We start from the raw sequence: 21328 nt of genomic DNA, 5'->3' as shown, positions 1-21328 counted from the left end.
CTGTCGCAACCACCTATGCAATATCTCCAACATTTGTCTATTTCTGAGTGCTGAAACCAATAAACAGCTAATCCACTCCATGGTAAATTCCTGACTTGACTACTGTAATAACCCACTATCTGGCTTCCCCCTTTCCTGTTTCTCTCCCCTTCAATCCATCCTAAATGCATCTGCCAGGCTAATCCACCTCTCTCAATGCTCTGTTTCTGCTGCACCTCTCTGTGAGTCCCTTCACTGGCTCCCCATTCACAGCAGAGTTAAATTCAAAATTCTCACCCTGACCTACAAAGCCCTCACCAATACTGCCCCACCCTACCTGTCCTCACTTATCAAAAATATACTCCAGCATGCCCCCTAAGATCCATCAATGACCTGCTCCTTGTGTCCTCTACCATCACCTCCTCTCATGCTAGACTACAGGGGGTATATTTATTAAAGTGTGGACGGACATGCACCTTTGCAGTCTCCACCTCCTATTTTCCATCCTCCTACCCATCTAGATTGTAAGTTCCCATGGGAATAGTTCCCTCAATTCCCCCTGTATTTGTCTGTAAAATTTTGTCTTTTATTGTATTGTTTCTCCGTTGTACTTGTATCCTTGTACTAATGGGCAGCGCTGCGGAATCTGTTGGCGCTTTATGAATAAAGAATAATAATAATAATAATAAAATAGATTGGTATTACTATTCTACATTTAGTTCATATTATTATCTACCATTTTCCCTAGGGACTTGTAAGAAGTTTTTTGATGGCCAATTTTGCACTCTAAACTATAAATAAAATGTTTTACAATCTTACCGTGAACATCAAACATGACTTCCGTCTCCTTTTTTTCTGGACTATAAATCACTGAACATTTGTAGATTCCACTGTCAGATATTGTTACATTGGAAAGCAACAACGACGCAATTCCATCTGTTAACTTATTTATGTTTAGAGACACCCTAGGATGTGATGTTTTAACAATATCATCATAGTTCAAAATCTCCTTTCCTTGAAAGTACCAAATTATTGCCAAAAATTCAGTTTTTATAGGGAGGTTGCCCACATTGAATGTGCAAGGGATGAGGGCATTGGCTCCCAGTATTGCATTTGAATGATCGGTCAACTCCAGAACTGCACCTACAGGAAGTAGACAAGATTAATACATACAGAATATACTGGTTTTTTTTGCAGAAAATATAAAATATATTTTGAACAGGGTCTGATTTTTATAACAAAGGTTTTTCTATATCTGTCACATTTTGGCTGTATTATTCTCACATTTGAGTTGTGTAGGCAAATAAATGTGGATCTGTAAAAACAATTATGAACTTTCTCATATGGAAATAAAAAGTCTAAATGATTCAGTATAAAAGCAAAATTAATATTGAGACAAACAATAAATATGGTGATGCTCCCTAGAATAAATAAAGGTCATTTACTGAGAGTCCAGAGGATCCTCTTAATACACTGCAAATGGTAAGTAGAGGGGCCAGAGGTCAAGCTACAAGAACCACAGGTTAGTAGGTAGAGGTAAAGCAGAACAGACTATGTTGTAGTGAGGACAGGAAGGAGAAGTCTGTAACAAGCCAGATAGAATATATTTGCTAGTTATTGAAGCCAAGTAGCACAGACAAGCTGCTGAGGTCTGGCAGCACACAGACTTAATAAGGAAACACAGACTTTATGTAGAAACAAGGTAGTGCAGATTTATGTGTTACTGAGGTAAGCCTTGCTCTAGAAGCTTTTGATGTCAAGACAAGATGGGCTCACTGTAGAGGACTAGGTGGGGCAAGCAGGGGTGGACTAAGCATTTGGGTAATTTGGTCCTGGAGGCAGCATGCAGGGGCACCCACCAGTGATGTCAGCCAGTGAGGGCACCAGCCCCTCCTCTCCTAAAGCTGCTACTGGTGCGTTGCCTTTGCTCACAGCCAAATTAGCTATCATGAGCTGACAGTTGAACAGTGCTAGAAATTGTGACTGTGCTGTAGTGGGAAGCAGCAGCCAGGCAACTTTTATTATTGGGAATGAGTTTGGGTGAACTAGCAAAGGGCTGACAGCTAAGCTAGCAGTACATAAGCAGCATTTAAGGATCTGTCAAGTGAGGGTCTTGACCCTTGAGTATGGGCCTTGACCCTAGAGTGTGGGCCCTTCCCCTGGAGTTGGTGCCCTGTGCCCAGCTGTTGATTGGGGGCACTGTGGGATCTGTTGCTCTGGAGGCCCTAAACTGAGAATTCTGGCCCTTGAGAGTGGGGGTACTGGGGGAATCTGTTGCTGTGGGTGCCTTGGTGTGTGAGGTCTGGCCTTGGAGGTTAGGGGCCCTATCCCCAGAGTTTTGAGGCTTTGGTGGGTGTGGGGGGCAGGGAGGCAGTGTGAGACAGAGGCATTAGGGGCGGTATTGGAAGGCAATCAGGGGTCCTCCTCTAAATTTTGCCTGGGACCCTGGAAGGTATAGGTATTTGCCTTCCCTTAGACACAAAGTGAAGAACATACATGCATTATAATGGAACCAGAGATAACAGACTTAATTTATGAAACCAGAAGCACAAGGTTGCTGAATTCAAAAGCCATGTAGCATAGACCTGTTTGATACTAAAAATAGGTAGCACAGACTTGCTGCAGAAGACAAGGTAGAATTGAAATATTTTATATAAAGCCAGGTAGGTGACCCTGTGAATTTGTTCATTGTTATCAGGGTTAAAAAACATTATCTATTCTCTACTATACTCAGAAAATAACTAAAATCTGTAACTCCGGTTACAACTAGAGCTTTGTGCCTTAGTATAGTTTTTTTAGTGTTAATATGAGTGTAATTGAACTGTTAAAATGTATTTTTGATTTGTTAAATGCTACGTTTTTTAACACGCTACCCTGTACATGAGCTCTGAAGTTGCACTAACCAGACGAGTGTAAATAGTGATCACATTCTCGCATTCATGTTTAATTTCAACTTGTAATATGTGTGCTATTTCCGTCTCGCACGAAAGTAGAAACCTATTTTCCAAACACTGCTGCCTGGAGTACTTTTCTACCAAAAACTGCCTCTGAAGAAACAAAAACATTGAAATTATAATATATATAGATATAAGTAAATGTATGTAAATATGACCAAGTTACTGGTTTGCAAATGTGCTTAACAGAAGCCTCATTTTTGAAAGCCCAGGAGGTAGAAACAGATATGGTAAAATGGGCTGTAATACGTTTTAGAAGAGGCTTACCCACCTTCAAGTAAGCTGTTCGAATCAGGGACTTTGTCCATGAAGCTAAACTGACAGGTGAAACTTTTCCACTCTTACGAGGATCCAAAAAAATGAATAAACAGACTAGAGGATTGTCTGAAATCCTTAGTAGCATAGAGATAACATTTTAAAGCTCTTACCACATCCAAATTATTAAGGAGACTTTCCTTTGAATTTTGAGGATTATGTAAAAAAGAAGGGAATATATGATTTCTTGATTGGTAGGATCAGAAGAGACTACTTTAGGCAAAACATTTAATTTTGTTTTTAAAACAGCCTTGGTGAAATATAAGAAAGAGTCACAGGAAAGAGCAAAAAACTCAAACACTTCTAGCAGATGAAATGGCTAAATGTTTTATGTCCAGAGCATGCATTGTTTCAAAATGATATAATTGCAGACCTCTAAGAACCATATTTAGATTCCAAGGTAGAGAAATAGGCTTGGTAACAGGATAAATCCTGACCAAAACTTGAACACAATTCTGAATGCCTGGCAGTTTTGAAATCTTTTTTGAAATAGCACTGTCAGAACTGAAATTTGACCCTTTTTAAGAACTGGCTGACATACCCTTATCAAGACCTTCCAGCAAAAATTACAGGATGCTTGGAATTCGGAATGAGTGGCAGGTAAAGTTGTTCTTTTTACACCAACACAGATAAACCTTCAAAACCATATGAAAAATATTTCTAATTGCAGAATTTCTGGCCTGAATTACGGTTTCTACAACCTTATCTGAAAAACCTCTCTGTTTTAGAATCAGGCGTTCAATCTCCAAGCATTCAAGTTGAGAGACTCAAAATTTTGATGATAAAATGGACCTTGAGAGAGAAGGTCATGCCATAAAGGAAAAGACCACAGGAAATAACTGGACATTATGAATTAGGTCCGCAAACCAAGTTCTGTGTGGCCAAGCTGATGCAATCAATATTACTAATGATCACTCTTGTGGCCAAGCTGGCACAATCAATATTACTGACCTAAGATATCATTCTGGGAAGAACTGTTGGTGGAAAAATGTAAGCAAGTTGAAATGATCAAGGAGCTAGTTTGCCTCTACTCAAGGATATCTGTACCTTGTAGAAATTTCTGACTCAGTCTGCATTCCAATTCCTGACCCCTATAATGTGAATGGCTTTTACTGTACAATGATTTTGTCTCTGCCTAAGAAAGAATACAAAAAAGAAGCAGCACCACCGGGTTGTCTTCAACAGATTTATTCGTGCAAGCTGCACAGTATCTAAGCCAGACCAACAAACATCAACGTTTCGGACTTAGTCCTTAATCATGCATAGTTAAACCTGGAGATCATACAGCTTAAATACACCTATAGACCACACCCACCTAACATCATACCTGTAGCACACTAATTGTGAGTGCCCTGATAGCAGGGGTTTTTTATCTGTTAAGGAGAGAAAGGCTCTTGCTAATCTTAGGAAGAATAAACAACTGATTATTAAAGGGGCTGATAAGGACGGAGCCATGGTGCTTCTAGATAAACAGTATTATGTAAATGAAATTCACACCCAGTTATCAGATAGTGAGGTCTATCAGAAGTTAGATTATAATCATTTTTAAAATCAAAAAGGAGGTTGTTTTGTGTACAGACAGCTGCCAAGTTGGGTATTATTGATAATGATACTAAACAGTTCCTTTTAAATACAGAGGACATTACCCCTGTCCTTTATACCCTCCCTAAGGTCCATAAGAGTGCTACTGCCCCTCCTGGTCACCCTATTGTGGCAGGGATGGGGTCTCTATTGTCTAAAGTATCTATTTTGTTAGATAAGGTATTGAGACCATATGTAAACTCTAGCTCTTATATTAAGGACATTGGGGACTTTTTAGTGAAATTACAAAATCTACCATCTGAGAGTACTAAAGGGATTCTTTTTAGCTTTGATGTGACTTCATTGTACACATCAATTACACATGAAGCAGGCATTGGTGCTGTGAGTAAAATAATGAGTCAGGATGATAGATATAATATCTTACACAGGGAATTTATTGTACAATTGTTGAGTATCATCTTGAGATGTAACTATTTTCTTTTTGAAGATCATTATTACTTGCAGCTTTAAGGCACAGTCATGGGTTCCAATGTTGCCCCTACATATGCCAATACATATATGAATATGTATGAGGAATATTTTGTCTATAGTCATCCACTTTTTATACAGTATGGCGCCACCTGGTGGCGATATATAGATGACATCTTTGGCATGTAGCTGGGTGACATTGGAACCCTGGAAGAATTTGTTAATGATTTAAACTCTGCTACCTGTCATATTAAATTCAAATTGGTTTGTAGTGAGGAGAGTGTTGTCTTCCTTGACACTAGGGTGCTTAAAAGTAACCAGGGTCTGGTAGTTGATCTACACAAGAAAGCAACGGACTGCAACACTCTCCTTCACTATAATAGTATGCATCCCCCTTCTTTGATTAGGTCTCTCCCTAGGAGTCAACTCCTAAGGGTGAAAAGAATTGTCTCTGAGACAGATCCTGTAGAACAGAGATTAGAAAAGATGGGTGACCATTTCAGAGTTAGGGGTTATCCATCAGCCTTAATACAAAAAGAGATTGAAGATGTAAGACAGATCCCCAGACAAAACTTATTGGAACAGAAAGAGGTTAAAAGAAAAAAGATATCTAATAGATTAATCTTTGTCAGTCAGTATTCAAAATTGAGTAACAGAATATGTAAAATAATTTCTAACCATTCACACATTTTGCATACATACAACCCGGATGTGCCTGAGTTTAAAGAGCCACCTATGCCTGCCTTTAAAAGGGGAACAAAATTGAAAGATCTATTGGTGCATGCAGACATTGGTCCATCTAAGACACTTGTGCAAAGTCACATTGGTAGTAAGAACTTTGGCTGTTTTCCATGCCTGGGTTGCTCCAATTGCAATAACATTATTAAGGGTTCTTTCTTTAGTCATTCCAGTACGTGTAAAAATTTTGAAATTAGGGGACACTTTACTTGCAATACTGATTTTGCTGTGTATTACATCAAATGCCCATGTGGTCTAAAGTATGTTGGGGGGACCACCCACACGGTCCGTGAACGGATAACCCAACACAAAAGTAGTATAAGAACAAAAAAATTGGATGCCCCAGTGGCCAATCATTTTTTATCTGCAGGCCATAATCTAACCCAGTTAAGATTTCAAATATTAGAACAGGTAGGACATCTCAGACGGGGTGGCGATAGGACCAAGAGGCTAAAGATAAGAGAAGTCTATTGGATTAATAGATTGGATACTATGTACCCAAAATGTATGAATAGGGAGCTTGATTGGTCTCTATGCCTTTAAAGGGCTAGGGGTTCTGTGTCATTTAATCATAATGTAATAAAAGTAAAAAACTATGTTTTATTTTTCTGATTTGTTAGGAGCAATATGTGTTTAAACTGACATTGATGATCTGTAATTGCAATTCTGTTAATGACCACTAGAGGGTACTCACAATTAGTGTGCTACAGGTATGATGTTAGGTGGGTGTGGTCTATAGGTGTATTTAAGCTGTATGATCTCCAGGTGTAACTATGCATGATTAAGGACTAAGTCCGAAACGTTGATGTTTGTTGGTCTGGCTTAGATACTGTGCAGCTTGCACGAATAAATCTGTTGAAGAAAACCCGGTGGTGCTGCTTCTTTTGTGATTTATGCTTATTGGGATACTGTGCAGTACCCTTGAAGCTTGCACACCTTCCTGATCCCAGGTGCTGGAATTTTCTTTTGCTTTGCTAAGAAAGAATACAAGTTATTTCCTTCATGGCTAGACAACTGCAAGTTCCCCCTAGATGATTGATATATGCCACTGCTGTACCATTGGAAACAAGTTTCTATCTTAAGTGGAGGTCAGTTGTAAAGAGCCAGGAAGATATCTTGGAGTTCTAGGAGGTTTATTGGTAACCTTGTCTTCTAAAGAGACCAAACTCCCTGAGCCCTTCTGGACCCCATACTGCATCCCAACCCGATGTTGAGATTATTATCCACTTTGGATGAACAAAAAATACTCCCAAAGGAATGAATTGGTTGTTTATCCACCAGTATAGGGATATTTTCATAGTGGGATACAAAAGAATCCTCTGAAAAAGTTGATAGAAGTCCATGTTCCACTGACGAACTATACACAATTGAAGAGGTCTCATGTGGAATTGAGCAAATGGAATTTCATCTGATGCCACAACCATCAAACCCAGAACCTGCATGCATAAAGCTACAGTTTGATTGGATAGAGACTAAAGCTTCATACAAGCAGACTGCAATTCAACTCTTCTTTGCTCCGTTAATGAAAGTCTCATTGACACTGAGGGGCCCATTTATCAAGCTCCGAACGGAGCTTGTGGGCCCGTGTTTCTGGTGAGTCACAAAGACCTCTGCTTCATAACCCTGTCCGCCTGCTCTGATGAGGCGGACAGGAATCGCCGGAAATCAACCCGATCGAGAACGATCAGGTTGATTGACACCCCACTGCTAGCGCCGATTGGCCGCGAGTCTGCAAGGGGCGGCATTGAACCAGCAGCTCTTGTGAGCTGCTGGTGCAATGCTGAATACAGAGAGCGTATTGGAGAAAGAGCTTTTTTTGAAGGTTGATTTTCCAACCATGATTTTGAAAAAAACAATAAGATCTCGTTGGTGTGAGAAATTGATAAAGGTAAAGATGAAGCTGGAATCAAGATATCATCCACGTATAAAGCTATTGAAATACCTTGAACTCAAATTATTTATAGTTGTGAGCCCAGAACCTTTGTACAAATTCTAAAAGCTGTAGCTATACCAAAAGGTAGAGCAACAAATTGATTGCCTGGTATTTCGGGCAGGACTGTACTGTTAAGTTAGGATCAGAGTGCTATGCTACAGGAAAGTTCTTCTCTGTAAAAGGCACATGTTGAGCAAAATCCAGCCTAAAGAGGCGATAGCGCAATTATGGCCACTAATATGCCCAATGCTCCCCATACACTTAGGGTGTTGATTGCTGAAGACTTCCGAGAGATTGGTTTGGTTCATGTACAGCAGGTTGTTTTGGAGGGTCTTTTGAAGATGTCAAGGGCAAGTTTGCACTGTGTCCAGTCTTTCCCTTCAAGAGGGATTTTTGATGTGGCTTTCATCAATAAGCAACATTTACAGACCTACTATCAATGGATTATTGATATGGCTGCTGCTCCACATGGCATGAGATGTATTGCCTGTGTGCAGAGGGAGAGAAGAATTCTGGTGACAGTACATTTTTAACAATCCGTGTGTCACTGATGTGGAAATTCACCTGTTTCTTTGTCGCTACTTTGATGTTCAAGGAGATAACAAGCTGAAGAATCAGTTTGGGACTTTCAATGGAAAACGCAGGTTCTGGATGCAGTTTGCACCAGATGAATTAGGTATTGGTGGAAAGAAACAGTCTCCACAGAATGTTGCCATTGATGGAAATAGGTTTCCTATACTATGATGACATGCCTCTTTTTTACCATAGTTGCAACCTGTTTGGTTACATTGCTGAGAATTGTCCAGGTGCCAGGTATCAAAATTGCAGTGACGAGGATTATCTTTTTGCCCACTGTAGTAAACGCTGGACCTGTGACCTGTGAGGTTTTTCAAGTCATCTGTGCAGGATGTGTCCGGGCTTTATGGAGAGAAGACTTCTTATGCTGATGTTGCAAAAAAAAAAAGTCTTCTGTTGTGGTTGAGCCATCTGTAAATGAGGAAGAAGTCTCTAATGATTAATTTAATTTTATATTACCTCTTTTGTGTATGAAGTCTGCAGTTGGGGCCCCTGTCAGAGAGGTTTCTGATGCTCCTGTGGTGGTTCCTGTGGCTGATAAGGTTGAGGCAGCCAAATCTAATCTTTAGGAGGAAGATCTTGCTACATCTAATGTGTTAGCTGCTTCTGATGTTCTGGAAGCCCTGTTGTCCACCTCTAAGGAGGATACCACTGCTGTTCCTGAGATGGGCAATTTTTTCTTCACTGAGTTATCTGATGATCCTGCTCCTGATGATGTTCTTTGTGAAGGGGAGAGCCTTGATTGGTCTGCTACTGTGTCCTCTGGTTCTGTGGAGGATATGGACACTGCAGATAAGAAATCTGCCTCCAAGCAGAAAAAAAGTGCAGATTCTGATGGATGGGAGAGTCCTGATTTGGATCTTCCAGTAGTTAAGAGTGTAGATCCTGATACTGCAAGTGATGCTGACTCTTTTAATTTCAGTGTTTCCTTCTGTCTCTACTAAAGATGATCCCTCTGACTCAAGCCAGTGTATTGGTGACTTTTCTGATGCTTCTTCTGTTAGTTATATAGATAAAGTAGATGTGAAACAACTTGCTGAAGTTACTGGTTGTTAAGAGGGAGCCTAGGAAGCTGGAACGTCAAAGAGGCAGACTAAAAGGCTCTACTTCAAGTCCTAAGATAAAGAAAGGAACGAAGAAGTCCTGATGTTAATTCCTTTTTATTTTTCTTTCATTTGTTTCTGTTATGTTTCTGACCATTTCTTCCCTAATGTCAGGGGTATGAAAACAATAGCGAGAAGAGCTGCACTTTTTAAGTTATTATCTGTATGTTGTGCTAATATTTTTTGTTTGCAGGAATGTGTTTTTTTCTAAACATTCTAAATGTGCTGACTGGGTATATGGTCCTAAATTATGTTCTTGTTCTTCTGATAGGAATGGGGGGGGGGTAATTTAGTTTAAGTGGTTTTGTTTTTCTATCCTTAAAGTAGTTCATATTGTCCCAGGTCAGGTTCTTTTGGTTAGTTTTAGTTTTTGTGGGACTGTTTTTCCTTGTTTAATGTATATGCTTCCTCAAATAGAGTAGAACATTTGCATAATTTTGAAATCTTAAAGTTATTAACTATTTAATAACTACCTAGTTAAAATAAAGACAAATTTATCTGTAAAATAAAACCTAACCTAAGTTACACTAACACCTAACACTACACTATAATTAAATTAATTCCCTAAATTAAATACAATTAAATACAATTAAATAAAATGATCTAAATTACAACCCCCCACTAAATTATAGAAAATAATAAACAAATTACAAGATTTTAAAACTAATTACACCTAATCTAATCCCCCTAGCAAAATAAACCCCCCCCCCAATAAAAAAGACCTACCCTACACTAAATTACAAATATGGCCTTTTGCGGGGCATTGCCCCAAAGTAATTAGCTCTTTTACCTGTAAAAAAAATTACAAATCCCCCCCGACATTAAAACCCACCACCCACACAACCAACCCTACTCTAAAACCCACCCAATACCCACTTAAAAAAAACTTAACACTAACCCCTTGAAGATCACCTTACCGGGAGAAGTCTTCATCCAACCGGGCCGAAGTCCTCAACGAAGCCGGGAGAAGTCTTCATCCAAGCCAGGTGAAGTGGTCCTCCAGACGGGCAGAAGTCTTCATCCAGACGGCATCGTCTATCTTCATCCATCCGGCGCGGAGCGGGTCCATCTTCAAGACATCCGGCGCGGAGCATTCTCTTCCAACGAAGTCTTCTTACTAAATGACGTTCCTTTAAGTAATGTCATCCAAGATGGCGTCCCTTCAATTCCGATAGATTTAAGGTAGAAAAAATCCTATTGGCTGATGCAATCAGCCAATAGGATTGAGCTGGCATTCTATTGGCTGATTGGAACAGCCAATAGAATGCCAGCTCAATCCTATTGGCTGATTGCATCAGCTAATAGGATTTTTTCTACCTTAATTTCGATTGGCTGATAGAATTCTATCAGCCAATCGGAATTGAAGGGACACCATCTTGGATGACGTCACTTAAAGGAACCGTCATTTAGTAAGAAGACTTCGTTGGAAGAGGATGCTCTGCGCCGGATGTCTTGAAGATGAACCCGGTCCGTGTCGGATGGATGAAGATAGAAGATGCTGTCGGGATGAAGACTTCTCCCAGCTTCGTTGAGGATTTCGGCCCAGTTGGATGAAGACTTCTCTCGGTAAGGTGATCTTCAAGGGGTTAGTGTTAGGTTTTTTTAAAGAGCATTTGGGTGGGTTTTAGAGTAGGGTTGGTTGTGTGGGTGGTGGGTTTTAATGTTGGGGGAGGTACTTGTAATTTTTTTTAAAGGTAAAAGAGCTGATTACTTTGGGCAATGCCCCGCAAAAGGCCCTTTTAAGGACTATTGGTAGTTTAGTGTAGGGTAGGGCTTTTTTTTATTTTGGGGGGGCTTTTTTATTTTGTTAGGGGGATTAGATTAGGTGTAATTAGTTTAAAAAATCTTGTAATTTGTTTATTATTTTCTGTAATTTAGTGGGGGGTTTTTTGTACTTTAGATAATTTTATTTAATTGTATGTAATTGTATTTAATTTAGGGAATTAATTTAATTATAGTGTCATGTTAGGTTTAATTGTAACTTAGGTTAGGTTTTATTTTACAGGTAAATGTGTCTTTATTTTAACTAGGTAGTTATTAAATAGTTAATAACTATTTAATAACTATTCTACCTAGTAAAAATAAATACAAACTTTCCTGTAAAATAAAAATAAACCCTAAGCTAGCTGCAATGTAACTATTAGTTATAGTGTAGCTAGCTTAGGGTTTACTTTACAGGTAAGTATTTAGTTTTAAATAGGAATTATTTAGTTAATTATAGTAATTTTATTTAGATTTATTTTAATTATATTTAAGTGAGGGGGTGTTAGGGTTAGGGTTAGACTTAGGTTTAGGGGTTAATAACTTTAATATAGTGGTGGCGACGTTGGGGGCGGAAGGTTAGGGGTTAATAATTGTAGGTAGGTGGCGGCGATGTTAGGGACGGCAGATTAGGGATTAATAATATTTAACTAGTGTTTGCGATGCGGGAGTGTGGCGGTTTAGGGGTTAATATATTTATTATAGTGGCGGCGATGTCCGGTTCGGCAGATTAGGGGTTAAAAATGTTATTTTAGTGTTTGCGATGCGGGAGGGCCTCGGTTTAGGGGTTAATAGGAAGTTTATGAGTGTTAGTGTACTTTTTAGCACTTTAGTTAAGAGTTTTATGCTACGGTGTTGTAGTGTAAAACTCTTAACTACTGACTTTAAAATGCAGTACCAGTCTTGACAGGAGAGGGTGTATCGCTCACTTTTTGTCAGACTCGTAATACCGGCGCTATGCAAGTCCCATTGAAAATATAGGATACACAATTTACATAAGTGGATTTGCGGTATTTCCAAGTCTGGCCAAGACTCGTAATACAAGCGGGCGTTAAAAAGCAGCATTAGGACCGCCTAACGCTGCTTTTTTAAGCCTAACGCACAACTCGTAATCTAGCCGATACTTTTTTTGATCAATCTAATTTCACCATGTTTAACGCATGTAAGCCCCACTCTCCACTTCGCATCAAATTTGACACAATACTTCACACCAAATTTGACGCAATACATTTTCTACTATCACTAATGTTAGGATATGTTAACCTTACTGACGCCATCTTGTTCTAGTTGCCATTTTGTCTTAGGCATCCATCTTGTCTAAGAAAAGTTTATTATGTAGTGAGAAATATGCTGATGTTAGTAAGAATTGTAAAAGTTTTATTGGCCTTGTGAATGTTCCTGGCAATGCGCCTGGAAACCCGTTATTTAGGTAAGATGCCCAAACGGCCTTGCTTTGGGCTGAGCTATGCGGCTAGATGTATTTTTGTTATTGTTATAAGAAATACTCCTTAATACTCCTCTTTCACCCAATTATTTTAATAAGCTTCTTTTGTTCATGAAATATGGTGTGAGATGATGTAGTTATGCATTTGTCACTTTTTAACCCTATATGCTGTAATTATTGCCTATAAGAAGTGTTGTGCATCTTCTAATAAACAGAACAGATGTTAGACTGATTGCTGCATGGTCTAATTCCTGTTCTCTATCCTTTTGCAAGTGCTGCTGTAACAATGTGTTTACTTGGTTCCCACTTTCAGAATAATGCTCAATATCTTCATATTCCTTTTTACTACCTCTTGTCTCTATAACAAACTACATTACTCACTTACTCCTTCTCCCTCTCCACCTGCACTGTTCATTAGCCCATCTCTCTTCTACTCACCTTACTTTTGTACTCATGAACTCTACTTATTCCTAAATACTCTCTCTCCCCCCTGCACTTCAGTTAAACAACAGTCTCATTACTGCAAATCTGCTTCTCATCTCATGTCACTCTCCCTCTTGCTCATACTAGCTGCTGGCGACATTTCCCCTAATCCTGGTCCCTCACAACCTCCTAGCCTTTCGCATCCTTGTGTGCCTTTCAATAGACTTCATAAACTAAACTCTAGTAACCTTAATCGCATTCCTCTTACATCTAAAAACCCCTCCCCCTTCACTTGTGCACTCTGGAACTCTCGCTCTGTTTGCAACAAGCTAACTTCTATCCATGATCTCTTTATCTCCCACTCTCTTAACCTTCTGGCTCTTACAGAAACCTGGCTCTCTACTTCAGACACAGCATCCACTGCTGCACTGTCACATGGGGGTCTCCATTTCAGCCACACTCCTAGATCTGGCAATAGACAAGGAGGTGGTGTCGGTATTTTACTTTCCTCTCGTTGCACCTTCCAACAAATACAGCCCTTCTCTTCACTAACATTTTCTTCATTTGAAGCACACATGATTCGGCTATTCTCTCCCCTCTCTATACGTGTTGCAGTCATATACCGCCCCCCTGGCTCCCCAACTCAATTTTTAGATCACTTTGCTGCCTGGCTTCCTTATTTCCTTTCCTCAGACACCCCTGCCCTCATTGTTGGCGACTTCAACATCCCCCTTAACAATCCCACTGCCCCATCTGCTAAACAACTTCTGCAACTCACTTCCTCTTTCGGTCTGTCACAATGGACTGATTCTCCCACTCACAAAGACGGTCACTCCCTTGACCTGATCTTTAGCTATCGATGCACTCTCTCAAACTTCTCAAACTCCCCTTTTCCTCTTTCTAACCACCATCTCCTTACCTGCAACATATCATCCCTTCCTACAACTCTCCCACCTTCTACTCCTCACACCAAACTTCACAGAAGCATTAGGTCTTTAGATCAGCAACAACTTGCTAATTCCCTTCAACCGCTCCTCTCATCCTTCTCCTCCTTTTCCTGCCCTGAACAATCTATCCGCCACTATAATTCCACCCTTATATCCGTCCTTGACAATCTCGCCCCTCTTACCACTGCTAGGAAATCACACACTCATCCCCAGCCCTGGCATACTCCTCTGACACGGTACCTACGCAGATGTTCCCGTACTGCTGAACGGCATTGGAGGAAATCACGGAGTTCAGCTGATTTTCTTCATTACAAATTCATCTTGAACTCCTACTACTCTGCCCTTAATCTCCACAAGCAACACTACTTCTCTACTCTTATCTCTAATCTTTCTTCAAACCCAAAACGTCTGTTCTCCACTTTCAATACTCTCCTCCGCCCTCCTCCACTTCCTCATACAACTTCTCTGTCAGCTCAAGACTTTGCCAGTCACTTCATTAACAAAATTGATTCCATCAGACATGAAATCAGTTCTCAACACAATTCAATTCTCTCCCCCCCTCAAATACTCTCACTCAACCACAACCCTCATAACCTGAAACTTAGTTCATTCTCCCCTGTTACTGAGGACGAAGTTTCAGCACTTATACTGCGCTCTCACCTCACTACCTGTCCCCTTGACCCTATCCCCTCACATCTGCTCCCCTCTCTCTCTGCTACCCTTACCCCTATACTAACACATATTTTCAACCTCTCCCTCAGCACTGGTACATTTCCCTCATCAATGAAACATGCACTGGTCACACCTATCCTCAAAAAACCTTCCCTTGATCCTACCTCCCCATCCAACTACCGTCCAATTTCTCTCCTCCCTCTTGCTTCAAAGCTTCTCGAAAAACTAGTATATGCACGCCTATCCCATTTCCTTACGTTAAACTCCCTTCTTGACCCGCTGCAATATGGATTTCGTCCCTATCACTCCACAGAGACAGCTATTGTTAAGGTCACCAACGACCTACTTACAGCTAAATCAAAAGGCCACTTCTCTCTGCTTATCCTCCTTGATCTGTCCGCAGCCTTTGACACTGTCGACCACCCTCTTTTGCTCCAAACCCTCCAATCCTTCGGCATCTGTGACACAGCCCTTTCGTGGCTCTCTTCCTACCTGTCAAACCGTACCTTCAGTGTAGCCTTCTCTGGGGCCTCCTCTGCCCCGTCACCACTTTCTGTCGGAGTACCGCAAGGCTCTGTCCTCGGTCCCCTTCTCTTCTCAATCTATACGTCATCACTAGGTTCCCTAATTAAGTCCCACGGTTTCCAATATCATTTGTATGCCGATGACACCCAAATCTACTTCTCTGCACCAGAACTATCTCCTTCCTTGCTAACCCGTGTCACTAACTGTCTTTCTCACATCTCTTCCTGGATGTCCTCTCACTACCTCAAGCTAAATCTCTCCAAAACTGAGCTCCTCATTTTCCCCCCTTCTTCCAAAATCTCCACCCCTAATATCTCTATAACTGTCGACAACTCCATCATTACCCCTACCTCGCATGCCCGATGTCTCGGGGTCACATTTGACTCAGATCTTTCCTTCACTCCTCACATTCAGTCCTTGGCTACAGCCTGCCGCTTCCACCTTAAAAACATCTCTAAAATTAGAAACTTCCTTACACAAGACACAACCAAGATTTTAATCCACTCTCTCATTCTTTCCCGCCTTGATTACTGCAACTCTGTCCTCTCTGGTCTCCCCACCTGCCGTCTAGCTCCTTTACAATCCATAATGAATGCCTCTGCCAGACTCATCTTCCTTACACGTCGCTCTTCGTCTGCTGCGCCTCTCTGCCAATCCCTTCACTGGCTTCCTCTTGCCTCTAGGATCAAACACAAAACTCTCACTCTTACATACAAAGCCCTCAACTGCACTGCTCCCCCCTACATCTCAGACCTTGTCTCCAGATACTCTCCCTCCCGTCCCCTTCGCTCTGCTCATGACCTCCTACTCTCCTCCTCTCTTGTCACCTCATCACACTCCCGTTTACAGGACTTCTCCAGACTGGCTCCCATCTTGTGGAACTCTCTGCCTCGCTCCACAAGACTCTCTTCTAGTTTTAAAAGCTTCAAGTGCTCCCTAAAGACTCTACTGTTCAGGGACGCATAGAACCTACGCTAACCCTTCCTAATACTAGTTCCTCTCCTCCACTGCAATCCCCTGAACCCTCTTAGCATGTAAGCCTAAAAGTCCAGCTGTTTGTAGATCACCTTCTTAAGAGCTGACTACAACAGTGCAACTCTTGGCAGGGCCCTCTACCCTATAATTGTTTTGTTGTACTCCCCCTTTTGTTTATAGCGCTGCGGAATCTGTTGGCGCTCTACAAATAACCGATAATAATATCCCATCAAGTAACCCATTTATTTTCAGGTGACAGCTATGATCCAGGCCAAGTGCAGACTGACAACACTCCCCCCTGAAAATAACACCTAACAACTAAAAAATCAAATTGCTTGATACTTGTGTCATTGATCACTTATAACTTTGAAGTGCCATTTGTTACATTGTGTATTATACTTTGAAAGTATGTATATGTGAAATTAGTATTAATGTTAAACATTGATGATGACATTAGGACACACAGTGTAATATTTATGACAATGATTTTAGTAATCAAATTATGTTTACTTCAATATAATCTTAAGATGATAGCTCAAAGGGATAGTCTACCTAACATTACACTGTCATGAATCAGATACAGTAGAAATTAAAATCACCTCTTTAATGTCATCTTATTTTTACTGTTATTCCTCCTTCCCTTGAATTTCATTTTCATTGAGAAATGTCAACTTAAATGCCAGCCCATTTTATAACACCTGTGCAGGAGTGGTGTTAATAAATAGACTGCAATCAGGAAGGGTAACACAAGTTCAGAGAGAAAACTGGCCCAGCTCTTAAAATATCCATTGATTTCAAATAAATACATATGATACCCTAATTACATGTTATATTCACAATTATTCTTGCTCAGAATAATAATATATCTACACTATATACATATAGTGGTATAAATAAAAACAGAGATATGAAAGACACCATTGTTTAAAACCAAAAAAAGGAATTTGGGGACATGTATATATGTTTGCAAAAAAATTCTGACATAACACATGCTTATATATATATATATATACTGTACATATATATGTGTGTGTATGTTATGTCAGAAATCTTTTGCAAACATATTTACATGTCCCTAAGTTCCTTTTTTTGTTCTAAACAATGTTGTCTGCCATATCTCTGTGTTTATTTATACCACTATATGTATATATTGTAAATGTATTATTATTCTGAGCAGGAATAATTGTGTATATAACATGTAATCAGAGTATCACATGTATTTATTTGCAATCAATGGATATTTTAAGAGGTGGGCCAGCTTTTTCTCTGCACCTGTCTAACCCCTCCTGATTGCAATATATTTTTAAGAACCACCCCTACACAGGTGTTATATAATGGGCTGGCATATAAGATGACATTCCTTACTGAAAAAGAAATTCAAGAGAAGGAAGATATGCACTGAAAATAGCATGCCAGTAGAGAGGTGATTTTAATTTCTGCTGTATCTGAATCATGACAGTTTAAAGTTAGGCGCGCTATCCCTTTGAGCTATCATCTTAAGATTATATTGAATCAAACATTTTGAATTTTAAAATCCTTGTCTAAAATATTACACCGTGTCCAAATGTCAGCATCAATGTTTATATTTAATACTAATTTCACATATGCATACATTCAAAGTATAATACACAATGTAACAAATGGCACTTACAAGTTCTGATGAGTGATCAATGACACAAGTATTGAGCAAATTGATTACTTAGTGATAATTTATAATGTGTATTTGAATCAGATTGGCTGATGTCATAAATCATGTGATTATGCATATTCCAATCAAAAGTGGTGGAAAAATGCATTAGTGTGTGGGTTGTTTAGGAGTTTGCGTTATAATTGATGAGAAAAGTGTTGAGTCAAATATGGCATGAAGTGGAGAGTGGGACTTGTATTACATGGCTTAAACATGGTGCACATAGATTTTTCCAAAAAATAAAAAGGAAGTTAGCTATATTATGTTGTGTATTTATGTAATTTTTATCTCTGTATCTATTAGTGCAACAAGTTTGGGACAAAACTTTGCACCAAATTTGTAGAAATAATATTGTCCTCTTGCTTTGTAATGAGAGACAAGGTTGTAACATAATCCATAAGTAGTAATGTATTTTTCATTTTTATCCCTATATCTACTAGTGCACCAAATGTGGAGCAAAAATATTGTTTGATTTACAAAGGGTATACAAATTTAATAAAGTTTCTAATTTACTTATATTATGTCATATGCATCATTTTCTTGCAGCATCGAACATAAGCTTTCTGTGTCCCATTGAGTTCTATGACATCTGCAACCTCAAGGGTGGTGGATTGAAAACTAGGTACGCTGAGTCGGAAAAGATGAAAGCGTAAATGTAGAATTTTTGATAACTTAATGAGAGGTTCAAATAGTGTTGATTAGGAGGGTGCATGAACACAATTCCACTCAAATACCACTGTTTTCAACTCACATCGATCTGTGTCAGATTGAGATCACAGGATCGTATTTTACATCACAAATTTCAACATTTGCCGATATTGACACTTTGATATCTACAGCGGATCAATGTCGCAACAAATACAATGTGAAATTTCAGCGTATTTTCAGTTGACGCTTTGATAAATATGCCCCATGGAGCATTTGAAAAGAGATGTTGTTGTTAAGAGTAAGAATGTAGGTGGTAAGGGTTTTCCAAATGTGGAGATATTCTTGGCTGTGAAATATGTAAGTAGGTGTGTGGTTCTGAGCGGTAAGGATAGCATGGCTGTTTGTATGAGATTTATAGAAAGAAACCAGTACGTTTTTCTGTTCCATGGTTTCATGTAAGGGTGGAATATTGGATTAAAAAATATGGTTTGGAGAATGTTAGTAGGGAGATGTGGTGTGAAAATAGAATGGTGTTGAAAATGTTGGAGAAGAAGGAAGGTCTTCAGTTGATTGGGGTTTAAATGAGAAGGAATGTCTGTTGGTGAAGAAAAATGTGTGTAATAAGGATTTGAGGAAAAGGGAGAAAGATATTAGCTGGATGAGTGTGCATAAGTGTTTGCTGACAAGGGATTTTCAGAGAGTGCATTGTTTAGTGGCTTCAGAAGTGTGTCCAAGAGATGGTTGTTGTCAAAGTGAGAGTGTTATTCATTTGTTTTGAAATTTTTGAGTATGCTAGGGATGTTTGGAGAAGTTTGAGTAGGAAGATTAAAGGTTTGACTGGAGTGCAGATTTTTACTTTTATTATGATGATGTATGGTTTGTGTGGAAGTGGTGTAGAGAAGGAAAAAGCAAGATTGATATGGTTGCTAGCATGTTGTGTGAAGGAGGTGTTTTGGTATGTGCGTTATATATAGATTTTTAAGAAAGAGGTAGTTAGTGTACGTGATTGTGTGGGCATGATCCATTGGATCAGACTGATATGCTACAGGAAAGTTCTTCTCTGTGAAAGGCACATGTTGAGCAAAAAGAGGCTGCTTCTTGGGTGGTAACTATCCATAGAACAAGCTATTATGCTATTATTCGTTCCCAGGTTGAGTGCTTCTCTCTTTTTATTTATGTAAATTATAACTCTTAGGGAATTCTCCCTAAGCGTGATGCAGGAATCCAGATGTGGACCCATTCCTCAGTGTGCCTAGAGGGATATAGCTGCACCTCACTGACAAGACCCACACTAGGCCGAAACGTACATCTGGGGTTTTGCTGTTTCTCTTGTTCAGAGAGGTATTGCCTGGTATTTCAGGGCTGGATGGTACTGTTAAGTCAAGATCAGACTGATATGCTACAGGAAAGTTCTTCTCTGTGAAAGGCACATGTTAAGCAAAAAGGGGCTGCTTCTTGGATGGTAACTAGCCATAGAACAAGCTATTATGCTATTGTTCATTCCCAGGTTCTCTGAAGAAGCGCATGTGACATGCTCGAAACATGTCAGTTAGTTTAAGCTGTCCTTGCTAAACTACTTTACAGAAGAATAAACTCTATTGCACTGGCCATCAATCCGGACTTGTTCTCTCTTTTTTCTTTTGTTTAAGCAAAAAGAGGTTGCTTCTTTGGTGGTAACTAGCTATAGAACAAGCTATTCTACTATTGTTCGTTCCCAGGTTGAGCGTTTCTCTCTTTATTTATGCAAATTATAACTCTTAGGTAAGTCTCCCTAAGTGTGATGCAGCAATCCACATGTGGACACGTTGCTCAGTGTGCCTAGAGGGATATGGCTGCACCTCACTGACGAGGCCCACACTAGGCCGAAATGTACATCTTGGGTTTTGCCGTTACTCTCGTTCAGAGAGGGATTGCCTGGTATTTCGGGGCTGGACTGTACTGTTAAGTCAGGATCAGACTGATATGCTACAGGAAAATTCTTCTCTGTGAAAGGCACATGATGAGCAAAAAGGGGCTGCTTCTTGGATGGTAACTAGCCATAGAACAAGCTATTATGCTATTGTTCATTCCCAGGTTGAGCGCTTCTCACTTTTTATTTATGCGAATTAGGGTTCTTAGGGAAGTCTCCCTAAGCGTGATGCGGGAATCCAGACGAGGACCCGTTGCTCAATGTACCTTAGGGATATGGTTGCACCTCACTGATGAGGCCCACACTATGCCGAAATGTACATCTGGGGTTTTGCCATTTCTCTCATTGAGAGAGATTGCCTGGTATTTCGGGGCTAGACTGTACTGTTGTCAGGATCAGACTGATAGGCTACAGGAAAGTTCTTCTCTGTGGAAGGCACATGTTTAGCAAAAAGAGCCGGCTTCTTGGGTGGTACTAGCCATAGAACAAGCAATTATGCTATTGTTTGTTCCCAGGTTGAGCGCTTCTCTCTTTTTATTTAAACAAATTTAAAATGTTTGTTTAGAGCTTCAAAATATAGAACAGTTCTAAAATTTCCTAGGTAATATGAACAGATTAGGGTAAAACCCCTGACCTTGTTCTGAAACTGGAACTATAACTCACATAAGTTCTACTTCCTGAACACAGTGAAAAAAGTCTTGAGTCTTCATCAGACTCTTTGGAACATGG

At 39.8% G+C, this 21328-nt stretch overlaps 1 protein-coding gene across 1 annotated transcript in view; it reads right to left on the bottom strand.

Annotated features, from left to right (window-relative positions):
• Window positions 1-21328, bottom strand: part of LOC128643485 (uncharacterized) — a gene marked incomplete at its 3' end in the record, with an annotated part of 176509 nt that overhangs the window by 86596 nt on the left and 68585 nt on the right. Inside the window, 1 exon segment of the mRNA XM_053696330.1 lies at window positions 799-1122. Coding sequence (XP_053552305.1) covers window positions 799-1122 — 324 coding nt within the window.

Source organism: Bombina bombina, unplaced genomic scaffold (genome assembly GCF_027579735.1).
Source record: "Bombina bombina isolate aBomBom1 unplaced genomic scaffold, aBomBom1.pri scaffold_566, whole genome shotgun sequence".
In the NCBI taxonomy this organism is placed as follows: Eukaryota; Metazoa; Chordata; class Amphibia; order Anura; family Bombinatoridae; genus Bombina; species Bombina bombina.
Note: the sequence above shows the minus strand (reverse complement) of the source record. Positions and strands in the feature narration are given on the sequence as shown.